This window comes from Thalia democratica, chromosome 1 (assembly GCF_965202585.1).
Source record: "Thalia democratica chromosome 1, ktThaDemo2.hap1.1, whole genome shotgun sequence".
Lineage (NCBI taxonomy): Eukaryota > Metazoa > Chordata > Thaliacea > Salpida > Salpidae > Thalia > Thalia democratica.
The window spans coordinates 46,030,711-46,053,673 of record NC_139165.1 but is presented as its reverse complement, the minus strand read 5'-3'; the positions used below and the strand labels follow the sequence as shown (position 1 = coordinate 46,053,673).

General features: G+C 25.7%; 1 protein-coding gene across 1 annotated transcript; it reads right to left on the bottom strand.

The window, feature by feature from the left end:
* Positions 1–5,343: 5,343 nt before the first annotated feature.
* Positions 5,344–14,177, bottom strand: LOC145844676 (transmembrane 9 superfamily member 4-like). The gene is made up of 14 exons (XM_082952088.1): positions 14,058–14,177; positions 13,715–13,814; positions 13,094–13,247; positions 12,715–12,849; positions 12,102–12,285; positions 11,640–11,751; positions 11,153–11,292; positions 10,889–11,037; positions 10,545–10,704; positions 9,527–9,702; positions 9,244–9,307; positions 8,983–9,102; positions 8,712–8,801; positions 5,344–6,829 (listed from the first exon to the last, which is right to left on the bottom strand). Exons 1-14 carry the CDS (start codon positions 14,175–14,177, stop codon positions 6,680–6,682), a joined length of 1,854 nt encoding a protein of 617 aa, XP_082808214.1. The 3' UTR covers positions 5,344–6,679.
* Between the last annotated feature and the right edge of the window lie 8,786 nt (positions 14,178–22,963).

Genomic DNA, 22,963 nt, shown 5'->3' with positions numbered 1-22,963 from the left:
AATGTTTTTATACTACTTAACATAGTTTCTTATTTAGAAATTAACTTAAAACTAAAAATAAAGACAAAACTTTAGAGCTACAAACTAATTCTAAAAACAATCTTTCCCTCGAAATAAAGGTATACAGTTTTTAAATGAAATCTTAATGCAACTGAAAAATACAAACATATTATTTTTGTTTTGGTATTAACTTTACAGGCAAAAAGTATTCACCCTTCTTTTTTGGGACTAGGATTTCCAAGTCTATAAATTAAGTTTACTTATAGAACTAAAAATTTTCTCAAGATTAAATTTACCAAACTAGCTTTAATAGTTTGAAAATAATTTGATCAATTTCTAATGAAAAAATTTAATGATAATCTTGTTTAACTAGTACTTAATCTTGTTATTTTATTTAACTAGTACTTTAGTTTTATAATTTAGTATATACAAAGTTATAAGTTCAAGACTTGACTTTTCTTAAATTTTTTGTTTGACATGTTTTTATAGATATTTTTTAGATTTGAATAGAAAAGTATAAGTTAAGAATTTTGTTCTAAAAAACTTAAGTCCTATACCATATTTTAGAAATTTAAAAGATAGCAAATTATGTTTTTAACAAAATAATTAAACAAAAAAATAAAAAATTTCATACAGCTTATAGATAAGAAAGGTAAAAAATCTGCAGCTTAAGTAGTTAAAATTCATTAAAATAAAATGGCATCTGACAACCAAAAATCAGCTTCTTTGAGCAACAACAAAGATAATCAAAGCGATCGTCAAATACTTTCGTCATTAGAAGTATCTCATATGTTGATGAAAGAAAGAAAACCCTTTACTTATGCTGAAGAAGTAATAAAAGACTGCATAATAATGACTGTTGAAACTATCCTTGGAGAAAGTGAAGAACTTGAAAGCATGAAAAAAATTTCATTGTCTGAGAACACAATGGTAAGTAATTGCACGCTGATAGCCCAAGACTTGAAAGATCAGTTGTTAGTAAAATTACGTGATTCGCCCTGTTTTGGCTTACTGATTCATGTGAGTGTTGATCAGTTCGGTGAAACTTACCTGCTGGTGTTTGCAAGATTTCCAGACGCAAGTACCAGCAAAATTTCAGACCACATGCTTTTCTGCGGTTATGTTGGTGTCGACTCAACAGGAACCAGCATTTTTACAAAGTTAGAAGAATTTTTCACAGCAGAAAAGCTTCAGTGGGAGAAGTGTGTTGCTGTTAACACTTCTGGAAAAGCAAAAAAGTAGAAAGATTTTAGAGCTTTTATTGAAAAAAACAATCCTAATTGTCAGTTTAACCTTGAAGATTTTTCAGATGACTCTAATCAAAATAAGTGGATTGTAAACCCATTTGTCATTCAGGATGTTGATGATGCCAAATTGAATAACGAAGAAAAAACAGGCAAATTGATAGAATTGAAAAACGATTTGGTAAAAAAAAGCGAATTGCTTCAAAGTTCCTACTCAGAGTTCTGGGTTAAAACGCTTCAAGATTCAAATTACAAATCTCTTGCGATTTTAGCAGTAAACAAACTAGTTGCAATGCCCACTACCCATCTTGCCAAAAGAGCTTTTTGGGCTCTATCAGACATAAAAAAGACAAACGGAGTAAATAGTGAAGATGAATTAATGCGTGGAGTTTTAGAAAAGCTGATTTTGCCAAGAATGAAAAAAGTTGCTCAACAAATAAAAATTTTATCAAGTAGCAGTGCTAATTAGTAAATACTTGAAGTAGAACGGTGCAGTATAGGCCTACCCGGGAAACAATGCACTTAAACGCAAAAGCATATTTTTAAGTGGCCAAATGGCAATTTGGAAAACATAACTTATATTTTTTTCATTCGTTTCATTAATTGCTATTTTCAAAAGTTTTTTTCCAAGTATAAAAATGTTTTTGTTAACCTTTTATTTAAATTAAGAGTTAGTTTTAAAACAACCTAGTTTAACAAATTTAAACCATGCTGTTTTAAAGCAACGGTTCTAGCATCTCAAATTCTGGATTTTGTAAACAAAACGACATTTTTATAGCTTCAATCACTCTTTGTTGGCAGCTATAATACACACCAGTAACAAAATATACCACTTACACTGCTTTACTAAGCAGCTTTGGCTTGTTAATGCTTCCTTTTTTGTGTCTTATTATATCATGTAACGTTCGTTTGACTTTCGTTTTAGACATCCTTTATAAGCTGCTAATAAAAGAATGTCTACAAAAACATAGCAAAATTATAAATTTAAGATATAAATTTATATAATGTCACTTTAAATCTCAAAAATTTAAAGGGGGTTGTGGAGTTTTATTTTAGTTTAAAGTAGATGCAAATTTAGAAAAAATAAGTTTTTTAAATTTGTTCTTTAATAGTATTGTAAAAAAAATTTAGGCAAATAACTATAATCTAGCTTTGTTGTAATATAAATAGTCCCAAACTAATAAATTTTACAAATAATATAGCTGATTAAAACAGTCAAAATTTCTAGCTTTGTTTTTGAGAATTATCTTTATTGAAAACTTTTAACAAACTAACAGTGCTGAAATTAAGGCGCACAAAATACCTTAAATAAAAATAATTTATTAATAGAGTTCATTAGAATTGAAGTATTAATTTTAATGCGTTACATACCCTACACTAGTTTTAAATTATTATTTTCTTTCTTAGTCTACTAAAAATGTTTAACTTTAGAACATCTTAATTACAATTTTAATAGCTCTGATGATAATAACATAATGCTTTAAGATTAATACAAAAACGCACATAAAAATTGAATTCACAGATTTAAATGTACACAGTTGTCAGGTTGGCCAAATGTTTTTTTTGGAAACTTTGTTCATATCTCTTTTTTTTTCTAGGTTTTATAAAAACTTAATTTTAACAAATTACTGAATATCAACAGTATTTCTGTTTTAAACTTAGTTTGTTTCACTTAAATAGTTATTTTTTTAAGTTCTTCCAAGACTTGTGAATTTAGCAATGCTAAACTAAAGAAATATTGAACCATGATAACAAATTAATTAGAATTACTTAAGTTTTTGATCTCAAAGGTTTTCAACAAAATAGATTTAAATTGTTTTAAATGGTCTTTAAGGCTTTCATAAAACGAAATCATAAAGATTTTTTTAATTCTTCAAGAAAATAGTGGTATTAAAACAATTTACATTGTGTGCAAACCACAGTGAGCCCAATTTGCTTGAAATGAAGAAATAAATTTCGTCTAAAGTTAAAGTTTGTAAATCTTTCAAAAAATAAATTTTAATGAAGTTTACAATTTTATATAATTTAGATCAAAACTGTCAGACTCAGAATAGTAACTTTCTAAATTATATTTTTCTACTCATTTTGTATATAAAAAAATAAGATTTGTTTTGAAACTAAGCTAAAGCTAAACTCATATATATTTTTTGATACACGTTAGATTTTTAATAAAACGTTTAGATAATAAAAAAGAACGCTTTAAACTAAAATTATTCTATAAAAATTTTAAAAATGTTTTTTATTTTCGAGTATTGTTGAAGAAAAAGTTGTCTGTCCTGGACAAGACGTTAAACTGTATTCAAATAGTGTACGACTCTAATATCGAAAGGTCTTTTGTAAACTACCTTTTTTAGCGCTTTTTTTGTCATTCAATGAACTAAACTAATAAAAGTGACTACAAATCAGAAGAAAAAAATTATTTTTAGTTTGTATTTCAAATTTATCTAAATTAACTAAAACAAAGATTTGAAAAACTTATTCTTAAATAAACTCATGTCGTGCTGAAAGTACCTAAATATTTGAAAGTTTACTAGAGTAACGACAAAAAAAGTACGAAATTGCATATGCATTGTTTTTATCTTACTTTTTAGATAACGACTAAAATTATGACAAAACTACTAATTAAACAAACCTTTTTTAAACTATGAAACAATAATTAAAACCTTTTTTATTAAATATTGTTTTTTTCTTCTTTAATCGCTGATTTTAAACTTTTAATGAATCTTAATTTATTTAAAGCAAATCCTCTTCAAATCGCCTCGCACCAACTGACATAAATTTTGTAGTGGGCGGGTTTTTTAGTTTAAATTTTAAACTATGAATGGACTAGAATGTTGGCTTTCTGCTCAAAAATTATAATCTAAAAAATAATCTTATTTCCAATTGTGAACCAACTTTGCAAGATTTTTCTTTTAAATACAAAAGAGGTCGGCAAAAAAAACAGAAAACTTTAGCCCGCGATTTACTTTTTAGCTATAAAAATATTTGTTTAAAACAATCATTTATTTGATAAAAAAATTCAACTTGGATCTTAATCTCATAACTAATAGTACTTATATTGTTTAGTTTTAGATACTATTTTTATGTATATTGCAAAATTATTTTAAGTAACTGCGGTCCGCGAGCAACTTTTTATATGAAAACAAGTGTATTCAAGTGTAAATACAGTTCTAAAAAATAAACAAATTCTCTTTAATATAACAATACTTTTTATTCTATACAAGTGTTATTACTACATGTATCGGTAAAAAAGTATTACTATCTCAAATCTCAATATAAAAACGACCAAGTTTTCAGGAAATAAAAGTGTTTTTATCTATTTATAGTATATTAATAAGCAGCCTTAAGTGTTGATAACAATCACTTTTGTTTCAAACTAGGTTTTTACAGTGCTATTCCTATATAGTTTAATGGCAATTTCAACTAAAATAATGTTTTTATTTAGCTTCCGTAAAAAAACCTAGTTCAAATTATAAATTAAAAGACAACTTTGTTAACTTTAAAAAATATTTAAAGTTAAGTATTTGTTTCAGGTGTTTACAGAAAGATTTACAAACAATTTTGTAGTACTTTTTATTTTCAAACAAAAAATTAAAACCATTCTTAGAACTAGAAAATATTTATATAAAATTCAAAATTGTAGGACTTTTGTTGTCTTTACAAAAATATAAGCTTCATTATTTTTAAGGATTCCATATTTTATGATTTTCCATCCTGAGTTATAAAAAAGTTTCATTCGTGTGGTTAACAGTAACATCAAAACTACCGACTACCTAAAAAAAAAACACGTCAAAAAATTATTCCTACAACATAGAAAAAATTGCTGACTGCTTCGAACACAACTATTCAAGTATATTTTTCTCCTTTCAAAAAAAAGTTTATTTAACTTAACTCTACTTAAGCTGTAAAGCAAAAAAGTTATTTAAGTCTGACACTATCATTATTTGCAAAAGCATAATTATATTTCATTAAATAAAAACTAAAAATTTTATATTTTCATCAGTGACAAATACTTATTTGCATATACTACTCAAATACAATTATTTTTAAATAAACTTATTAATATCTTATAATTTATTTGTGTAAGAAATTTTTTGCCTTCGTACGAAATAATTTATTATAAATTAAAGTAGTAAAAAATAGCACGAAATTTTTAAACTTTTTATGTATAAAACTTGAAACAAAAGCGAAACAAAAACAGCCAAATTTACAACTAAGAAATACATAAACATATTGCAATTGTATTCAATGCTTTAGCAAGTTGTAAACTAACATGAAACTGACAAAAACTAATTTATACTACATTGAAAAGTGTGTACTATTACATGTAAGCATAAAATAATAGTGGCTAATAAATAAGTTTTAGTGAAACTTGTTACCATACGAAACAAATAGCAAGTAATAAATGCATGCTTATTTGGAAAAAAACTGATAACTTCGCATATATATGTAAAAACATAGAATGTTTTTATTTTATTAACAGTGAATCAATCCAAGTTAAACTAAAACTTATGTAAAAATTAATTTATAACTGTTTTCATTGGCAATTTTACCCCTTCTTGGTAAAATAAATCAATTGTGTGAGTAAAGATATAAACATTAGAATAGTAGTAAGGTGGCCTTAGATGAATTATGTTAAACTAAATTAAAACTAATAACAAAAAATTTTCCTTAAATATACTAAAACTAATAATCAACAACAACTAATGTTAATTTAAAACAACAAAACTTAGATATTAGTAAATTAGCTTAATTAAAAAAAAACTGACCAATAAAAAACTTATTGCCTCTACAGCATAGGAAGTGTTTAAAAATTAGCAAAAGTTAGGAAATGATTAATCTTAGTTATTCATCTTTTAGTTGAACAGCATATGCAACTCATATAGCAAATGCTTGGTGTTTCACAAATTTGTTAAAAACACGGGTAATACTCCAAGAATGGTTAAACTCAAGTACATAAATACTCTTAAATATTGTTATTATTGTTATTGGGTTGAAACATTGAAAAATTATATGTAAAATAAGATTACCATATATTAAATACTATTATAATACATAAAATGTTTGATACTGACTGCTGATTATGTAAAATTTCAATTAATACCAAAAAGGTTAAAACTTAACTAATTAATTATTAAAATTCACTAAAAGAACTACTTTTACATCTTTTCAAACTAGGCTAACTTAATTATAAAGCTGTTAGTTTTTACAAAATAGGACCTTTAACATCAAATTAAACTTAACATCAAAAGTTTTTCCACTGAAAAAGATAATCTAAAATAGTTTATGTAAGGTTATTAATTTAGGGGGAAAATAAAATAGAGCATTCTTTAGAATTTGATAAAGTATGTAATAAATATTCAACATGTCCTAACTTTTTCAAACATGTTGATGAACCTTAATGTTCACTAAAAACAACAAAATAAAGAGGGTGATCAGTCTATTTTAACTTGCGAGTAGATCATCCTGACGAATCTGTAGGACGCGTAGAAGCCGATGGAACCGGTGAGAATCCAGAAGGTGATGACGATGATGACTGTGTATCCGAAGTACAAGATCGTCGGGATGACCGCTGTGATGTTCAGCTGTAAAAATAATAAAAAAAAATTAAATCATATGCAAATTAAAAAAAAAAGCTTCTACTTCTATAAAATTATTATTTTAATTTTTAAAAATGCGTTTTTTTATACTTAATTAAGCATATAATTGAAAACTAATGTTTTGTTTCAATTTGAAATATGTAATTTACAATAAATTTTAAAATGCTATAAAATTCACATTAAATAATTTAATTAATTAATAAAAATTATCATAAGAAATGAATCGCAATATTTAAGAATAATAATGTACGCTTTTTAGCTAGTACCGATGTTTTATATAATCATATGTGTGCAATTTTTTAATTAACAACTAACGTGCGGACTAGGACCAATTTTATGACCTTAAGGAGGAAGTTTGATAACTTCTAAAACTTTGAAAAAAAAAATTTACTTTTCAAATTCAGATTGCTTAATAAAAGTTTTAAATATAAACAACTTTTTTTTAGTGTGCCAGCTAAAAATAATTAAACTTTAAATAGAAAACTATTTGTTATTTTCAACAACTTTTTAAAACAACAAAGATTATTTTTATATATTTCTCAACGAAAACATATACAACTTTTGTATGTTCTAACTAAGATTTAAAAACACATTATAAAAACCTTAGAAACTTTTGTAACAGTAGAACTTTGTTAACGTTAATTTAGATGCTCATAAAAACTGTAATTACATCATGCTACGTAGGAAATTTGTAATCATTACAAATAATTAAACTTACACAGCTTAAACTAAACTTTAAAAAATTATACAATACAATAACATCAGATTAATACAATAAAAAGTTTAAATCAGTAGACTACCGCTTAAGTACGCACTTTTTTTGGTACGCATCACGCCTTAAGTACGCACTTATCAAGAAAGGTAGAATGGCCAACCTGCTGAGTTAGCCTAAGACTTTCACAAATTTTAAACTAGCGTGAGTAATCCTAAGTAGTCTAACGAGCCTGAAATTGTGACAGTCCTGATATTAAAAGTTAATAAACTAAATACTTATGTAGTGGTTGCAGAAAAGTGAAAAGAACAATGATATTTGAGCTGTAATGCGGTTAAATAAATAAATCTAGATGACAAAGCTAAAAAAACCTACAAATACAACATAGTTAAGTCATAACTTAATTTAAATGTACACACATTGATGTTTTCAAAATGTTTGGTAAACACAATGTAGTTTGGTACTTTACCTCTAACAAAACAAAATATGGCTTATTATTCTTTTTTATACCTTTGACTGACATTGACTTTCTATATTAATAAATAATAGACAAAATAAATCATTTTAAAATCTAATAAAAAGTTTTGCAGATTAGAATTATGTATTAAATGTTATTTAAAATAAAAAGACTTGTTTATTTGGCTTAATTATTTGGTGGCTAGTTGTAAGAAAGAAAACAAATAACTAAAGTTCTTATTATACTATGTCTTCAAAAAGTACGCACTACCCGTGCTAAGTACGCACTTTTTGGTCGGGTTCAATTTGCGTACTTAAGCGGTAGTGTACTGTAGTTACAATATAGAACTCAAAACTAAGTTGCTTTTAAGTCTCATAAAAAAAAATTTTAAGTACTTACTGAATAATCTATTAGGATAGTAGTAATGACAGATGTTTAACTTTAAAAACTTAAAATAGTAATAATAAAAGAATTATATAAAAATATCAAGATATACTTGAAATTATAAACTTTCTTTTACTTGTATTATTCCAGGTCACAAATATATAATTTTAAAAATTCAAAATAACTATACACAAATAAATCAATCTATACTTAGTATAGATTTCGTTTAAAATAATACACACTTTTAAAACATTAAAAAATAGTAAAGGTATCAATAATTAGTTTGAAAACCGCAAAAGCGCTTAGTTTATTACCTGAGTGTGGAAGTAGAAGAGCGAGTAGAGGAACACGTAGACGGCTGATCCTCCGGATACCATGAAGCTTCTCCACCACCAGTGGTAGTCCTTTGAATAAAAATATTTAATTAAATAAAAACATAACAATGCGTTTGGAAAATTACTTAAAACATTTTTTAATATATTTGCTGTTACTTGATTGTAAAATCTACTCTACTTTGAGCTTAGCAAAGCTGGTTAAAATTTCATTACTTCAATTTAAATTTAATCTAAAAATCAAAGTACAAACCTCTGTGCACAGTTGAAAGTAGACCATGACAATGGCAATCTGACTGCAGGCGATGATCAGAATTACAAATACGAGGAAGAGAAAACCGAACATGTAGTAAAACTGATTTTCCCAAATAGCCTGTTAGTTTGTTAGTTGAAAATTTTTATTTTTATGATAAAAATTTTAAACATAGCCTAGTAATTAAAAGAAAACTGCAAAATAATAAATTTAAATTTAAAAACAAGATAGAGTCACAATAAAATAGTATTAATAACTTACAGTGAATATAAAGAAGAGTTCAATGAAAACTGCACCAAAAGGTAGAACACCAGCCATCATAACACTGTTACAAAAAAATTAATGTTACAAAATTAATCATTTCCATACTAAATACAATATTTGTACAAAATAAAGTGACAAAATATATATTAGAAATACAAAATAAAAAAACACACTTTTACAGCTTTTTAACCAAAAACAATTTAATAAAAACTGCATGTAATATACAATATTTAAAATTTATCTTATTCTACATGAATCATTTTTCTCAAACTTCAAATACCTAGCAATTGATCCCTTGTACCACTGTTGATCCGGCACCTGCCTGGGAATTTGGTTCGTTCTGACGGGGTTCTCGTAAGCCTGCTTCCTGTAACCGAAGTAGAAACCGACGAGCGTTAGCGGAAGCGACACTCCGACCACCAGCACCAGTATCAGCACCATCGTTGAAAACGGCAGCTGAAATGTTTAAGTTGAAGTTTTATGTTGAGTAACTTGTTAAAATACAATCAAAAATTATATAATTATAATATATATAACTCTATATATAATAAACATATTTATAATATTTTTATTAAACTTAATGCTCAAATTACTACAGTTTATAATAAAATTTGGACAAGCTATAAAATTATTATTCAGTTAAAAAGATGTGATATCAACAGACTAGAAACAGAGTTAGTTAATATAAATAGTATAAAATATTTTGTAATATATAAAAAAATGTGGTGGAAGAAATGTAACAAGTTGGTCAGAAAGTTTGCTACGAAAACTACAAATGCAGTCAAACCAGTTTACTTTAGAAAGTGATTACTTAAAATAATTCAGGTTAACACATTTAAAGAGCAAATATTTACAAGCGTCTGGAAAATTTCATAAGTGTTAACTAGCATTTACACTACTTGTTATTGCTAGTTCTGAAAAAAACTGTTGTATTTCATACAACAAAACTGAAAGCTCACTCTCACCATAAAAACAAAACTATAAGATTTTTATTTGTTTACAAATGAACACTTATGCTTTATGCTTGCATGCTTAATAGATGTGGCTATTAAAAAAATATTTTGATCGATTACAGAGTTAATCAATAACATTTTAGCTAATAAAAATATTGTTAAATATTACATTGTTAATAACAGTTTTATTGTGTTGATGATTACAAGTAAACAACCTAAAAGTACTCCGTAAAAATTATTGGTGATTGATTTCATTGAAGCTATTTAAACATGTTTTTATTTAATTAAAAAATTCTCATTTTGTAAAACAAATCAAAAAAATAACTTTTTAAACACAAAACTAACAGCGCCAGACGAGTGCTTGCCCCAGATGAGAAAGTTGAGCATGAAGGCGATGGTGGCGACGACGGCGGGGTATAAAAGAGCAGTCTGCACGGCAGCACGCTTCCACAGCTGGCCTTTCAGCGATTTGTACAACCTTCCGGCGAAGTACCCGCCAAAAACACTGTCGTATTCAAATTGTGTTTACAAACAGAACTGGAAGCAACGAACAGTTTACAATATTTAAAGTATAAACTTTTGGGCTGTGAATAAAAACAGAAACATAGAAGTAAAATGATGAATAGTTTAAAATAAATTAATTAACTTGAAAAATTTAATAGTTTAATGCACAACTAAAACAAACTAACCCCATGAGGACGTACAAGGCGAAAGAGGCGTTGAGCAGCGAACCTCTGGACGAAGGGGACAACATTCCCAACATGGCCACGACTATTGTCACTATCGCCATACCGAACAACTGCACGCCAGCACCAAAGAACGAAACCAGCAACATGATCTAAATGTTTTATTAAAAACAATAAGAAGCATTATCAAAAGTTTTTCAACTTATGAATTTTAATTATTACACAAAATATATTATTTTGTGATACTAAAAATTCAAATAAACAAACTCTTCTGGGGGGTCTGAAGACATCACCGTGAACTAATTTCCATCCGGTTTCTTCCAACGCGTCTTCCAGGTCGTCGTCTTCCTTGTTGTACTGAGCGATGTCGCGTCTCAGAGTTCGCACTATGATCATCGTCAGCACTCCTGCGGTTTAGACTTTCAATTAAAAAAAAATATATTATTTATACATTTGAATAGTTTAGAGATGATAAGTGGTCTTTGGAGAAAGATAAACTTAAACGGTTAATAAAATAATATTATAACTAACTTATAAATTAAAATTTGGTAAGATCCTTTTTAAAGAGCGAAAAATAAACATGCAAATGTCACCATATTTATTAACAAAACGTCAAGGAAAACATTACAATTGATAAAAGATTTCAAACGCTTACATATTTGAATGGTTTAGAAATAATCATAAGTCTTTAATGTATAATAAATTATAGGCTTTTACTTGACACAAATTTGCACATATAACCACATCAACAAACCAGCAAGAAAGAGCACAACAACAATTGAGTTGACGATGGAAAACCAGTGAATTTGCGCGTCTCCCATGGACAAATAGCTGTCCCACCGGGATGCCCATCTTATGTCACTTTGCTAGAAAAATATAATTCCAATACAAATTTTGATGTGAATGAATAAGGTTTAGAGTTTTAACATTAGTTTAATATTATTTGCTTTTATTAAAACTTTGTCAGAATTCCTGCTTGATAGTCATGTTGTAGAAAAAACTTGGTTTATTTATTAATTAACATTACTATGCATTTTATTAAAGTTAAAATAAATTTTTGAAATTCCTTTATTTAACTTTTATGTTATGACTTACTTTTAAAAATAGACAAGCTTAAAATGTTTAATAATGAATATCTTTTTTTTTAAATACTTGTAGTTTTTTAACTTATACAGCAAAAAATAACGTTTTGGTAGTATAACACAAAACTACAAACCTCCCATTTAACTTGGTAGGTGAACAATACTGATGTTGTTGCTTCGGTTATTTTCTCCTTTGCAGTTTGCTCACCAACAGTGCACATACCGTCTTTTACATTCACTGAAGCTCTGGAAAGCGACACTGGTATCACTTCGAAACCAACAACGCGGAACGTTGAATCTTCTTGATTCTCGTTGTACCTATAAAAATTTGGAATATATTTTTTTATTTTGCTTATAAATGTTTTCGGGCTAAAAAGTCTAACATTTGATGATAGCTTTTGTTGTTAAAAGCACAGAAAAATTTAAAACAGAGACAAAACTTTTACAAGTGCTTGATCATTATGTACCAATTCTTTTTTATTGAATGGAAATGACTTTTTTAAAGCTTTTGCATAAATAAATTTTAAATTTTAAATATTTTCATTAAGTATAAAACAAGTACGACTTAATTTTAAAATAACAAAACTAAACATAATTCGATAAAGTTACTTATATATAACATATGCAATATCCATTTACTAAAATCTATTTTATGATTTTAAAGGAAAAATGTGCAAGTAAAAAACCTTGATGCTTAAATTTTAGACTAGTTATAAAGATATTTCTTTAATTAGCAAGAATAAAAACTTCATTTTGATGACGAGGTGATTGTTGATATAAGTAGACTCATCATTGAGATGAATACCCAGCTTGTAACCATGTTCGACTATTTCCTCACTTTCCATTTTTATGTGTGTTGCTGATGGCAGGTTGTCAGCTAACCTGTCAACCATTTGTTTTGTTTATTTTTTATCTACTGGAATCTTTTTTAACATTTTTCATATTGTTTTTGTTACTAATAAAAAGTTAATATTAATATTTATTAGGGTTTTGTCTTCAAATTTAGAAAAAAGTATTAAGTTAACTTTTTTCTTGTACAAATGTTTTTCTATTGCTATTTTGTACAGTATTACAGTAAATTTGATACCCAATTAATAGGGTTCAAATATAAGAAACAATAACTAACAAATGAACAGAGTAGTGCTGCTTAATTCTTTCTATAAATAATTTTGCTTGATCTTTAGTTATCGTGTTCTCACATAAGACATTGCATTGAGACTCTTTTTTCATCTTAACAACATAAGGAGTGTTTACAATCCTATCTCCACGCAACACCTCGCCTGATGTTTTAGTTAAAGTTTATCTTTAAAATGAGTTCTTAAATTCACTTGACTCCACTCAAGTCATGCTTTTAAAAAATTAAAAATAAAATACTAAATGGTTTAACATTGAAAAATTATTTAGACAAATTTATGTGGCTTTTTTTAACACTATTTTAAATTATAAAAATATCAAAGTCAATACAATAATTTAACATAATTTAAACATTAAAACTTATATTTTAATTAATTTACTTTTAAAATGAAAAAAATATTATTTCTAAGTTTCAAACAAAAAATAAAATCAATAATACTATATGTATTTTAATGTTTCAAGATATTGCTCAACAAAAATACATCTTAATTATTGCTGTCATAAGTCTTGAAGATTAATTTTAGGCTACTTTGAAAAAAACATTCACATTTTGAAATGTTTATGTATACAAGCAAGCCTTTTTTAGAATTTTTATTAAGAAAACAAAACAAACCCAAATTTTCGGTTTTATATTCAACAACTTCAGGTTTACAGAAAGGTAGTGAATAATATTCATACGGTAATTGTGTTTTTGAACTAGTCATTTTCACACCCTAAAATGTAATATAATTTGATAGTTTGTTAAATAAAATTCTAGTAATGAATAAAACAAAAATATAACTTTTTTTTCAAGTTTTATTTGTTTTAATAAGATACTTAAATATATCTCACTTTAATATTGTATGTATACCATATCATACAACTTTATGAGTATCTTCATTTTTAAATAATTTTTAAAACAAAAACTAGTACAAGGTAAAAAGTAAGAAATAAACTTTTTAAGGCAGACAACAAACCTTTATTTCAACTTCTTGACCAATCTGAAATTCAACTGGAGCCACTCCAGGAACGTAGAAACAAGACACATTATTTAGATAAACAAGTAACACTAAGCTTAGAGTTAGTATAAACCTCATTTTCTGAAAAACAGTTATTGAATTATGCATAAGACAAACTTATTAGAATGCAGAAACGTTAAGGTGAATGATTAAAAATTGGTTTTGTAGATTTTTACACCCAAAAATTATTATAATTATTAACTACTAAGCAAGTATTTCATTAGATGTTTTTATTTTAAATCACAAACATGTAGTTTTAAATGTATTTTTAATAACTATTATTAACAAGACTAATAAATTGAGTAGGGACTTTCTATGCTCTTAGAACATCTAAAAATAGGTTTGTTACAGTAAAATTTATTTCACAGAAACAAAACTATATTTTGATTATTGATTATTTTGATTGTTACAGGGTGTGAAAGTAAGTAGGATTGTTTGTCAGCTTTAAGTAAAATGACATCAGTTCTTAATAAGTTTACTTCAAGCTTACAACTATATTTAAAATACTAAACAGATAAAAATCACTGGCTGTTTATTATAGTAATTGTATCATTTCAAAGAACTTAATACAGCTACTAACAATAAAATCAATAACTAAAATATAATAACAGTAAAGCAAAAAATTACACTCAAAAAAAATAAAATGGTTTTATAAAAAAAATCTTATTTAGCTGATCACAAATGCTTATTTAAAATCATATAAAATTTATTATTCAGTACTTTAAAAGTTTTGCAGAACTAAATACTAAATGTAGTACTTATACACAGATTATTTTCTTTGTATTTAACTTTAAGAATTAAAATTGCTTGTTCTGATACTGCAGCTAAAAAACTTTAAACTAACAACAAAATAAAATAATATACAACTAACTAGTGTAAACTATAAAATCAGCTTTTTTCAAAATAACAGTGATTAAAAAAGCTTTTGATAAAACAAGAGTTTATAAATGTATAACCTACATAAAACTTTAATTCCTAATTTGTATAAAACATGAAGAATATATAACTAAAATTTATATAAATATATAAGTTAAAAAAACTTTTAAAAAAATTTTAACTTATGAATTCAAAATACTTGCTTTTTGAATATCAATTAGAGCATAATTTGTTGAACTACTTTTTTTTCGTTTTTTATTTTTATGTTAATAATAAACAGTCTTTTTTTTTATTTAGGGGCATAGGAGTGAGAATTTTCTAAAAAAAATTTACATTGGGTCTTATTTTCTTAAATGACTGTCTAAAGTATCAAGTATAAGTTTGGTTTTTATAAAATATATTAGTTAGAAATAACTTTCGATACCTAGTTAATATTGTATATAGTTTCCAATAAAAACTTATAGACTGCAATATTTTCCTTGTTAATTTTCTAAAAACTTTAAAACTTCATTTTTTTATTTTTTAAGCGAGCAAGCCTGTTTTCATTTTTTTTTAATTCACAAACAAAAGTTAAAATGTAGAAAGAAAAAGATAATAAACAAAATTCAAAAAAGTGTTTTTTTTATCAAATGTTTTTTATAGGTCTTTTTTATTTTTAAGTAACAAAATTGTTTTTTTTTTATTGGTTAGAAAATGAGGAAAACTTATTTTTATCAACATGTTAGTTTTTGCCTTTTGTTTTGCGTTTTTAATAAGGAATCTATTGACTCATTTTTAACACCTACATATTAAAATTACATAACTTTGTTACTTGGATTCGAATAGCTAACATAAAACTGTAAAAAACAAGATCAACTAGTAAACAACCAGGTAAACACTCCAATGCCTTTAATTATCTAAACTTAAAACACAGAAAAGACAGTTTCAAATAAATTATATGAAACTTATTAGTTTTTTTATGAAAAACATTTTTATGATAGATTAAAACCCAATGAGTATCTTAAAAAATCTTTTCAGTTTCTAATTGTTTAGTAGTTTTTGATAGTTAAATTGAAGTTTTGTTAATATATAATATATGTATTTATAGATTGTAAAAAAAATCTCTTAAATAATTTCATATTTGCATTTTTTATATAAATGAGTAAAATAAAATAAAAATTTTTTGAAAGCTTAGCATCAAAAATTAATTTGAACAGATTTTTTTCAATCATAAAACTAAAAATGGTTGATCAACATAAAAAACTCTTATAAAAATGCAAAGTAGATATGTTACATAAAATTAGCTTAATATACATAAGGGTGCTTTTAAAAATTGCAGACTTTGAGTTTTCAGCTCAATATATTTTTTTACATGTGGCAATTGTCACAAAAACACCTTGTAAAAACCTTAGGCTGATTTTTAAAAACTTGCATGCTAGAACTTTTTGACTTCCCAAGAAATGTGTTTTAAATTAAACTTTATATATATATAAATTTATTTATATATAATTACACATTATACAAGGTTTATATATATATCTATATATATATATATATATTAAAGGTTTTATAAAAAGTTCTGATTGATAGTGCTCGACAAATTAAGTTGGAGCTAAATATTTATCTAATTATATAAAAACTATAATTTAAACAGCTGTTTCACACATTGAAATGTAAAATTTCATGTGATCGTCAGTAAGTTACAGTTTATTAATCACATGAAATTTTACATTTCAATGTGTGAAACAGCTGTTTAAATTATAGTTTTTATATAATTAGATAAATAAATATATAAATATATACAAACCTTGTATAATGTGTTTTTTTTTTGTGTATGGAGTTTGTTTTTTAACTGATAAAACTTTCACTATTATACATATAAAAGTTTTAAATATTCTATTTGAATAAGATTTAAATTGTAACTGAAGGTCCCAAAAAGGGTGAAACTGAGTTTTACAAATAAAATTTTGATTAATTAATGTTGTATATAAACATTGTTTAAAATTCCAGATTTTTTTGCCTAAAATATTAAAATCAAGTTTTATCTAAGTTTCTAGGTAAACTAGCCACACTAACAAAAGCTACTAAACAAAACCCTATGACTATAAAATCATAGACTTGCATTCTAGTAAATCTTTTATTTGAAATTAAGGCCATAGGGGGGGGGGTCCACTTTGTTTTTTACAACTTGATCTTATTTTGTAGAATTTAATCTGAGCTATCAGACACTTTTAACCGCTTAAAAAAACTCAAAGTAACTTTTGAGATATAAGCGATCAAAGAAAGGGCGCTCAATAGGTTCCTTATGGAAGGCGAAAACTAAAAATGCGAAAAAAAACTATTTCACTAAAAATCTATCTCCTCCTTCATTTTTTGAGTAATCTTTCTCAAATTTTTACAGAATGTGTATCATTAAACTTTAAAGAGATTTGTTGTAGGAATTTTATTAATTTTGAGTAAAAAAAAAAATATTGTCAAAAAACTACCCTTTTTTTTAGTTTTTTGTGAATAAAATTTTTATTTTTCAAAATTTCAAAAATTCCAACTTTAGGATTCTTCAAAATATTAAAAGGAACAATTCCTGAAAATTTGAAGTCTCTAGGTCAAAAAATGAAGGAGGAGATAGATTTTTAGTGAGTTTTAAAATTTCCGAGAAAATTGACCCCGAAAAATTTGCGGTCCATACTTTTGTATCGGAAAATTTTTACAAAAAATAAAATATCTCAAAAGTTAAATGATATTTTTAAATTCTATAAAAACAGGCTAGTAGTTTGTATTTAAAGCTTTCATATAAAAGCCAAAGTTATTTTTTGTAAAAAAAAAAGTCGGACCCCCCCCCCTATGGCCTTAATCCTAGAGATATAATATTTTTATTTTGCTTAAAGCAGAGTTCAAATATTTAATTAAGTCAAATTACTCTGTCCTGAGTCATCCTAAGATTTTTCAAATCCTTTTGAAAAAATAAAGATCTTCAAAAAAATGGTTATTAAGTAACAAAACACTGAAACTTAATCAATGAAATCTCATTCAAAACCTTAAGAACTAGCCTGAGATTTTTAGATATCTTAAAACTATCCCGAGTTATTATAACAAAACAAAATATTCTGAATCAACCTGAGTTTAAAAATTAATCTAAAATATCTAGAGTTATCCTAATTTACACTGAGTAATCTTGATATTTTCAAAAATTTCAAAATATCCTGAGTGTCCTGAGTGTGTGACAACTCTGTTAAAGCCATAGAATAGATCAACATTTTTATTACAAAAAATAACATTGCTCTTTATTTGAAAGTTTAGAGGGTAGTATACTATAAGATACTTTTTACAGCAGAGTTTATAAAACTTATTATTATAATTGACCACTTGGCAGAAAATTTTAAAACTATCATCTTTTATTAGACATTTCCTATCACTTAATTAATTAACCATTCACTTCTTGCTTCCTTACTAGTTAATTCCTTTGCGATAACCAAAACTAAACCCATGGAGCAATGTTGCCCACTTTAAAACCTTGTTTTACATGGTAAAAATAAATTTAACTTTTAAAGTATAATTAGTTTGATAAAAAAACAATATAAAGGTATGTCAAAACAACCTTTATCTTAAATTTTGGCAGATTTTAGAAAGTTACAAATTGTTGTTTTTTACTTGTTTTTTTTTAACTGAAATTTTGCAAAATTTTTCAAAAAACGTACTTTATAATATAAGGTACAATTTTTTTATTATTAAAAAACAATGATTTAAAAAATAATAATAATTTAATTCTACAAAAAGTAAATTTTTTCATTAAGACTATAGAGTAAAAGTTTTGAAATGATTGCTTAATTTTTTTTTTTTTTTAATAAATTAAACTATAATTAATAAAGGGACAGGTAATATTATAATGACAAATCATACTTGGTTGACTCAAAAAACTTTAAAATTTTAATAGGAATGGTTTGACTGGATTGTTACTCTTTTTGAGGCTATAAAGTAGGCCGAAGTGATCAAAAACAAGACTATGTTACAATAAGCTAGTTTGAGTTTATAAGAAAATTATGAGAAGTTAATCAACTAAAAACTATAAAAATACTGATAATGAAGCTTAAGTTGCTAAAATCACAAAATTTATTACAAAAGGACTTTAAGGCATAAACGGGGTTAAAACACTTTTTTCACAATTCCATTTTATTTTATAAAGTTTTTATTAAGCTACAAGATGATTTTTACAGACTTTAAAAATTCAAAATAATTTTTGAGATATGGTTGGTCAAAGTCAGAGGCAACAATAGGTTCCTTATGGGAGGCGCAAAATAAAACAGCAAACAACTATAAATCACTAAAAATCTATCTCCTCCTACTATTTTTGAGATAACTTCCTTAAAGTTTTTAGGAAAAAGTTCCTTGCCGTATTTGAGAAAATTCTGTTGGAACAAAACTTTAAAAATCAAAAACAAAAACTTTATAATAAAAAACTGTTTTTTAGTTTTTTTTTACATAAAAATCTTATATTTTAGTTTTTTTTTTAAATTCTTTCCAATAGAATTTTCTAAATATATCATGGAACACTTCCTAAAATTTTGAGGTAGTTATCTCAAAAAACGTAAGAGAAGATAGATGTTTAGTGAGATAGTCTATTTTTGCTGTTTAAGTTTGCGCCTTCCATAAGGAATCTATAGTTGCCTTCAAAATTTGATCGGCTGTATCTCAAAAATTATTTTGAATTTTTTAAATCTGTGAAAGAATCTTGTAGCTTAGTAAAAACTTTATAAAATAATACTAAATTGAAAAAAGTGTTTTACACTCCCCTATGCCCTTAATAAAAACACTATTTAAAAAATGATTAAAAGTCTTAAAAACTTGCCTGAAATTTAGCAGAAGTACAAAAATTATTTTGATTTTTACAAAAAAAGTTCAAGTTTAAGGCCATAGGGGGGTCCAACATTTTTTTTACAAAAATTAACTTTGGCTTTTATATGAAAGCTTTAAATACAAATTACAAGACTGTTTTTTATAGAATTTAAAAATATCATTTAACTGTTGAGATATTTTATTTTTTGTAAAAAGTTTCCAATACAAACATATGGACCGCAAATTTTTTGGGGTCAATTTTCTCAGAAATTTAAAAATTCACTAAAAATCTATCTCCTCCTTAATTTTTCAAGCAATCTTCTTCAAATTTTCAGGAAATGTTCCTTATATTAAAAGAAACAAACGTTACTTTAGAATTTTAATAATGTAAAAAAATAAAAATTTTATCAGAAAAATTAAAAAAAAAAGTTTTTTTTTTTTTAAAGAATATTTTAACATTTTTTTTTCAAATTCCAAAGTAACATTTTTTGTTATTGTATAAAGATTAGACTGTGTAAGTTTGAAGAAGATTGATTGAAAAATGTAGGAGGACATAGATTTTAAATAAAATAGTCTTTTTTTGGTGTTTTAGTTTTCCCTTTCCATAAGGAACCTATTACGCTACCCGTCTTTGACTAGTCATATCTCAAAAAATAATTTGAATTTTTAAAACAATAAAAAGCATCTTCAAGCTTAGAAAAAACTGATTAAAATAAGATCAACTTGAAAAAAAACATGTCTTATCCCCCCCTTGGGCCTTAACTATCCTGAGTTGGTCTGAGTGTTTTAAAATTATCTAACTAGCAAGAGTTATCATGGGTTCTATTGGCACAAAAACATCCTGTATTTATAACAATATACAAAAAATAACATTATCACATCAAATAATATCCTAATTTTCTGAAGTATATGCTAAGAAGTAGTATTAATTATTTTACTAATTTTGTAATGTTTTAGAAGCTTTCCAACTCTAAGTAATTTAAAGTATTTACTCTATTTTATCAGTTATGGTTGAATAAATACTGAGACAAGAATTCAAAAAATATCTAAACTAAGTTATTGCTTTTACAATTTCTTTATCTCTAAATTTTATTAATTAAAAAGTGTTCAGCTCAATAAGCTCATTTTATTTGAATAAGTCCTGATGAGCTCATTGAGCAAAACATTGTTTAGTTTATAAAATTTATAAAAAATTATATTGTTATGATTCTTCTTGTATAAGTAGAGACCTCTGTTTATTGTTTTTCCAAAACATCAAAATATATAACAATGCTATTGATTTTACAATGAAATAGAATTTAGAATTTATAGTCAAATTAGAACATAAACTAAGTTGTGTCTCATTTAGGAAAAGTGTTCAGTATCTAAAAAAATACAACCACATTTTTAAATTACTGGCATCCCATATTGCAATTGTGTGCACAAAATATGATTTACTAAGCACAGAAACTCTGTTGTGTGGTCAAAACAAACTCAAAAAGGTTTAATGTGGACTGTGGGCCAAAGAGGTTTAATCTCGCAAGTCCAACTCAGTGTGTATTCAAAGCCATGTATCAGATCCACAAATTTTTGATAGTTCTAAACAACATCTTATCTAGTAAAACTATTTTCTAAATATTAGAAATGTTTACTTAGTTGCCTTGGGTACACAAATTGAATAAATTACTAATTTAATAGACAGATTTTAAAACTTAGAAAACCACTTAGATACAGTTAGTTATTTTATGCAGTTTTGCAAGTAAAAGCAAAAGCTTCTTTATTAAACAATAAAACTGGATTTACTTCATATGTGTTGTTCATTGGGCGAGTTTGAAAACAAATTAATGAGTTAAACTCGTTATTTTTAAAAAACAATAAATAAAAGTTTAAAGGAAGCCAATTTTTAACTTATAGATACACAAATATTTATACATTATTTCACATTTTTTAATTAGTTTTATTGCTCAAATTATTTTATTCTAAACTACTTTTTGAAAGTCCGTTAAGAATAGTTAAGAATTCAAAAAGAATTTAAGAATGTTGTATTAAAACTTTTGCTAAGTTATTAAATTGTTTTGCTGAAACACAAATCGTTTTAAAATACTTAAGGTAGTTTTTAGATTTATGAAACCTACTAAAATCTGTTTAAACATGGTTTTTTATTTAATGCATGAATACTTACGAACTTCTTGTTTTGTATGTTTTTTCTTGGAATAACTTGTTAAAGTAAATTTTTTCATAGGACAAGCGAATTATTTTTTATCAATCTCATAGTTTAAATTTTTTTTAAATTTTAATTTCTATGAAAAAAACAAGTATACTAAAAAAAAATAACCTCAAATTTCTTTATCTAACCAACTACTTATATAAAGTAAATTTAAAATTATTTTATTACTTATATGCTTTAAAAAAAACTCAAACAAAAAGATGATTCTAAGTTTTAGCTTTATAATTAAACTGGGGACAGGTCTGTTTTGCACGAAGTCACTTTTACACGAAAGGTCACCTTAGCGCAAAGGGACACTTTTGAACGGCGGCATTTTGTTACGAAAGGTCACTTTGTACGAACAGTTAACTTTTCGTGGATTCACTTTCGCACGAGTAGATAAGTTTTCACGATTCGTCTTTGCTTGCACAAAGTCACTTTTGCACAAGCAGACACTTTTGTACGAAGGGTCAACTTTGCAAGATAGACACTAGACAGTTTTATACGGTTTTAAATTTTGCATGGTTGTCATTTTTCCACGAAACGTCAGTTTTGCACAGTTGACTAGTTTAAGTCACCGCTGCAATCGTCAACCGCTACTCCTTAAGCCGACAGAAGGAACCACTTACATAACAAGAAAAGGGTTAGGGGCAGGCATGGTAAAATTTTAAATCCACTAATTACAGCTGTTTTATCACTATAGTAACTGGAAAGCTAAAGTAATAAAATATAGCTATTTTTCTTCTCATATTGTACAATGGATAAATTTATTACTTTTGTTGTTATAAACTTATTATAATGTTAAATTAAATAAGTTTTATTTTACAATATACTAAAACAATTTCAACACCTTGATTGTAAAACTAAAACAGTTTATAATATTATTTTTCAATATTACTTTCTTTTTCTACAGTAACAAAAATTGAAGTTCTTCTTGAATTATATTAATTAATAATTTTTTATATTTACTTAAATATTTTATAAAATAAAAGAA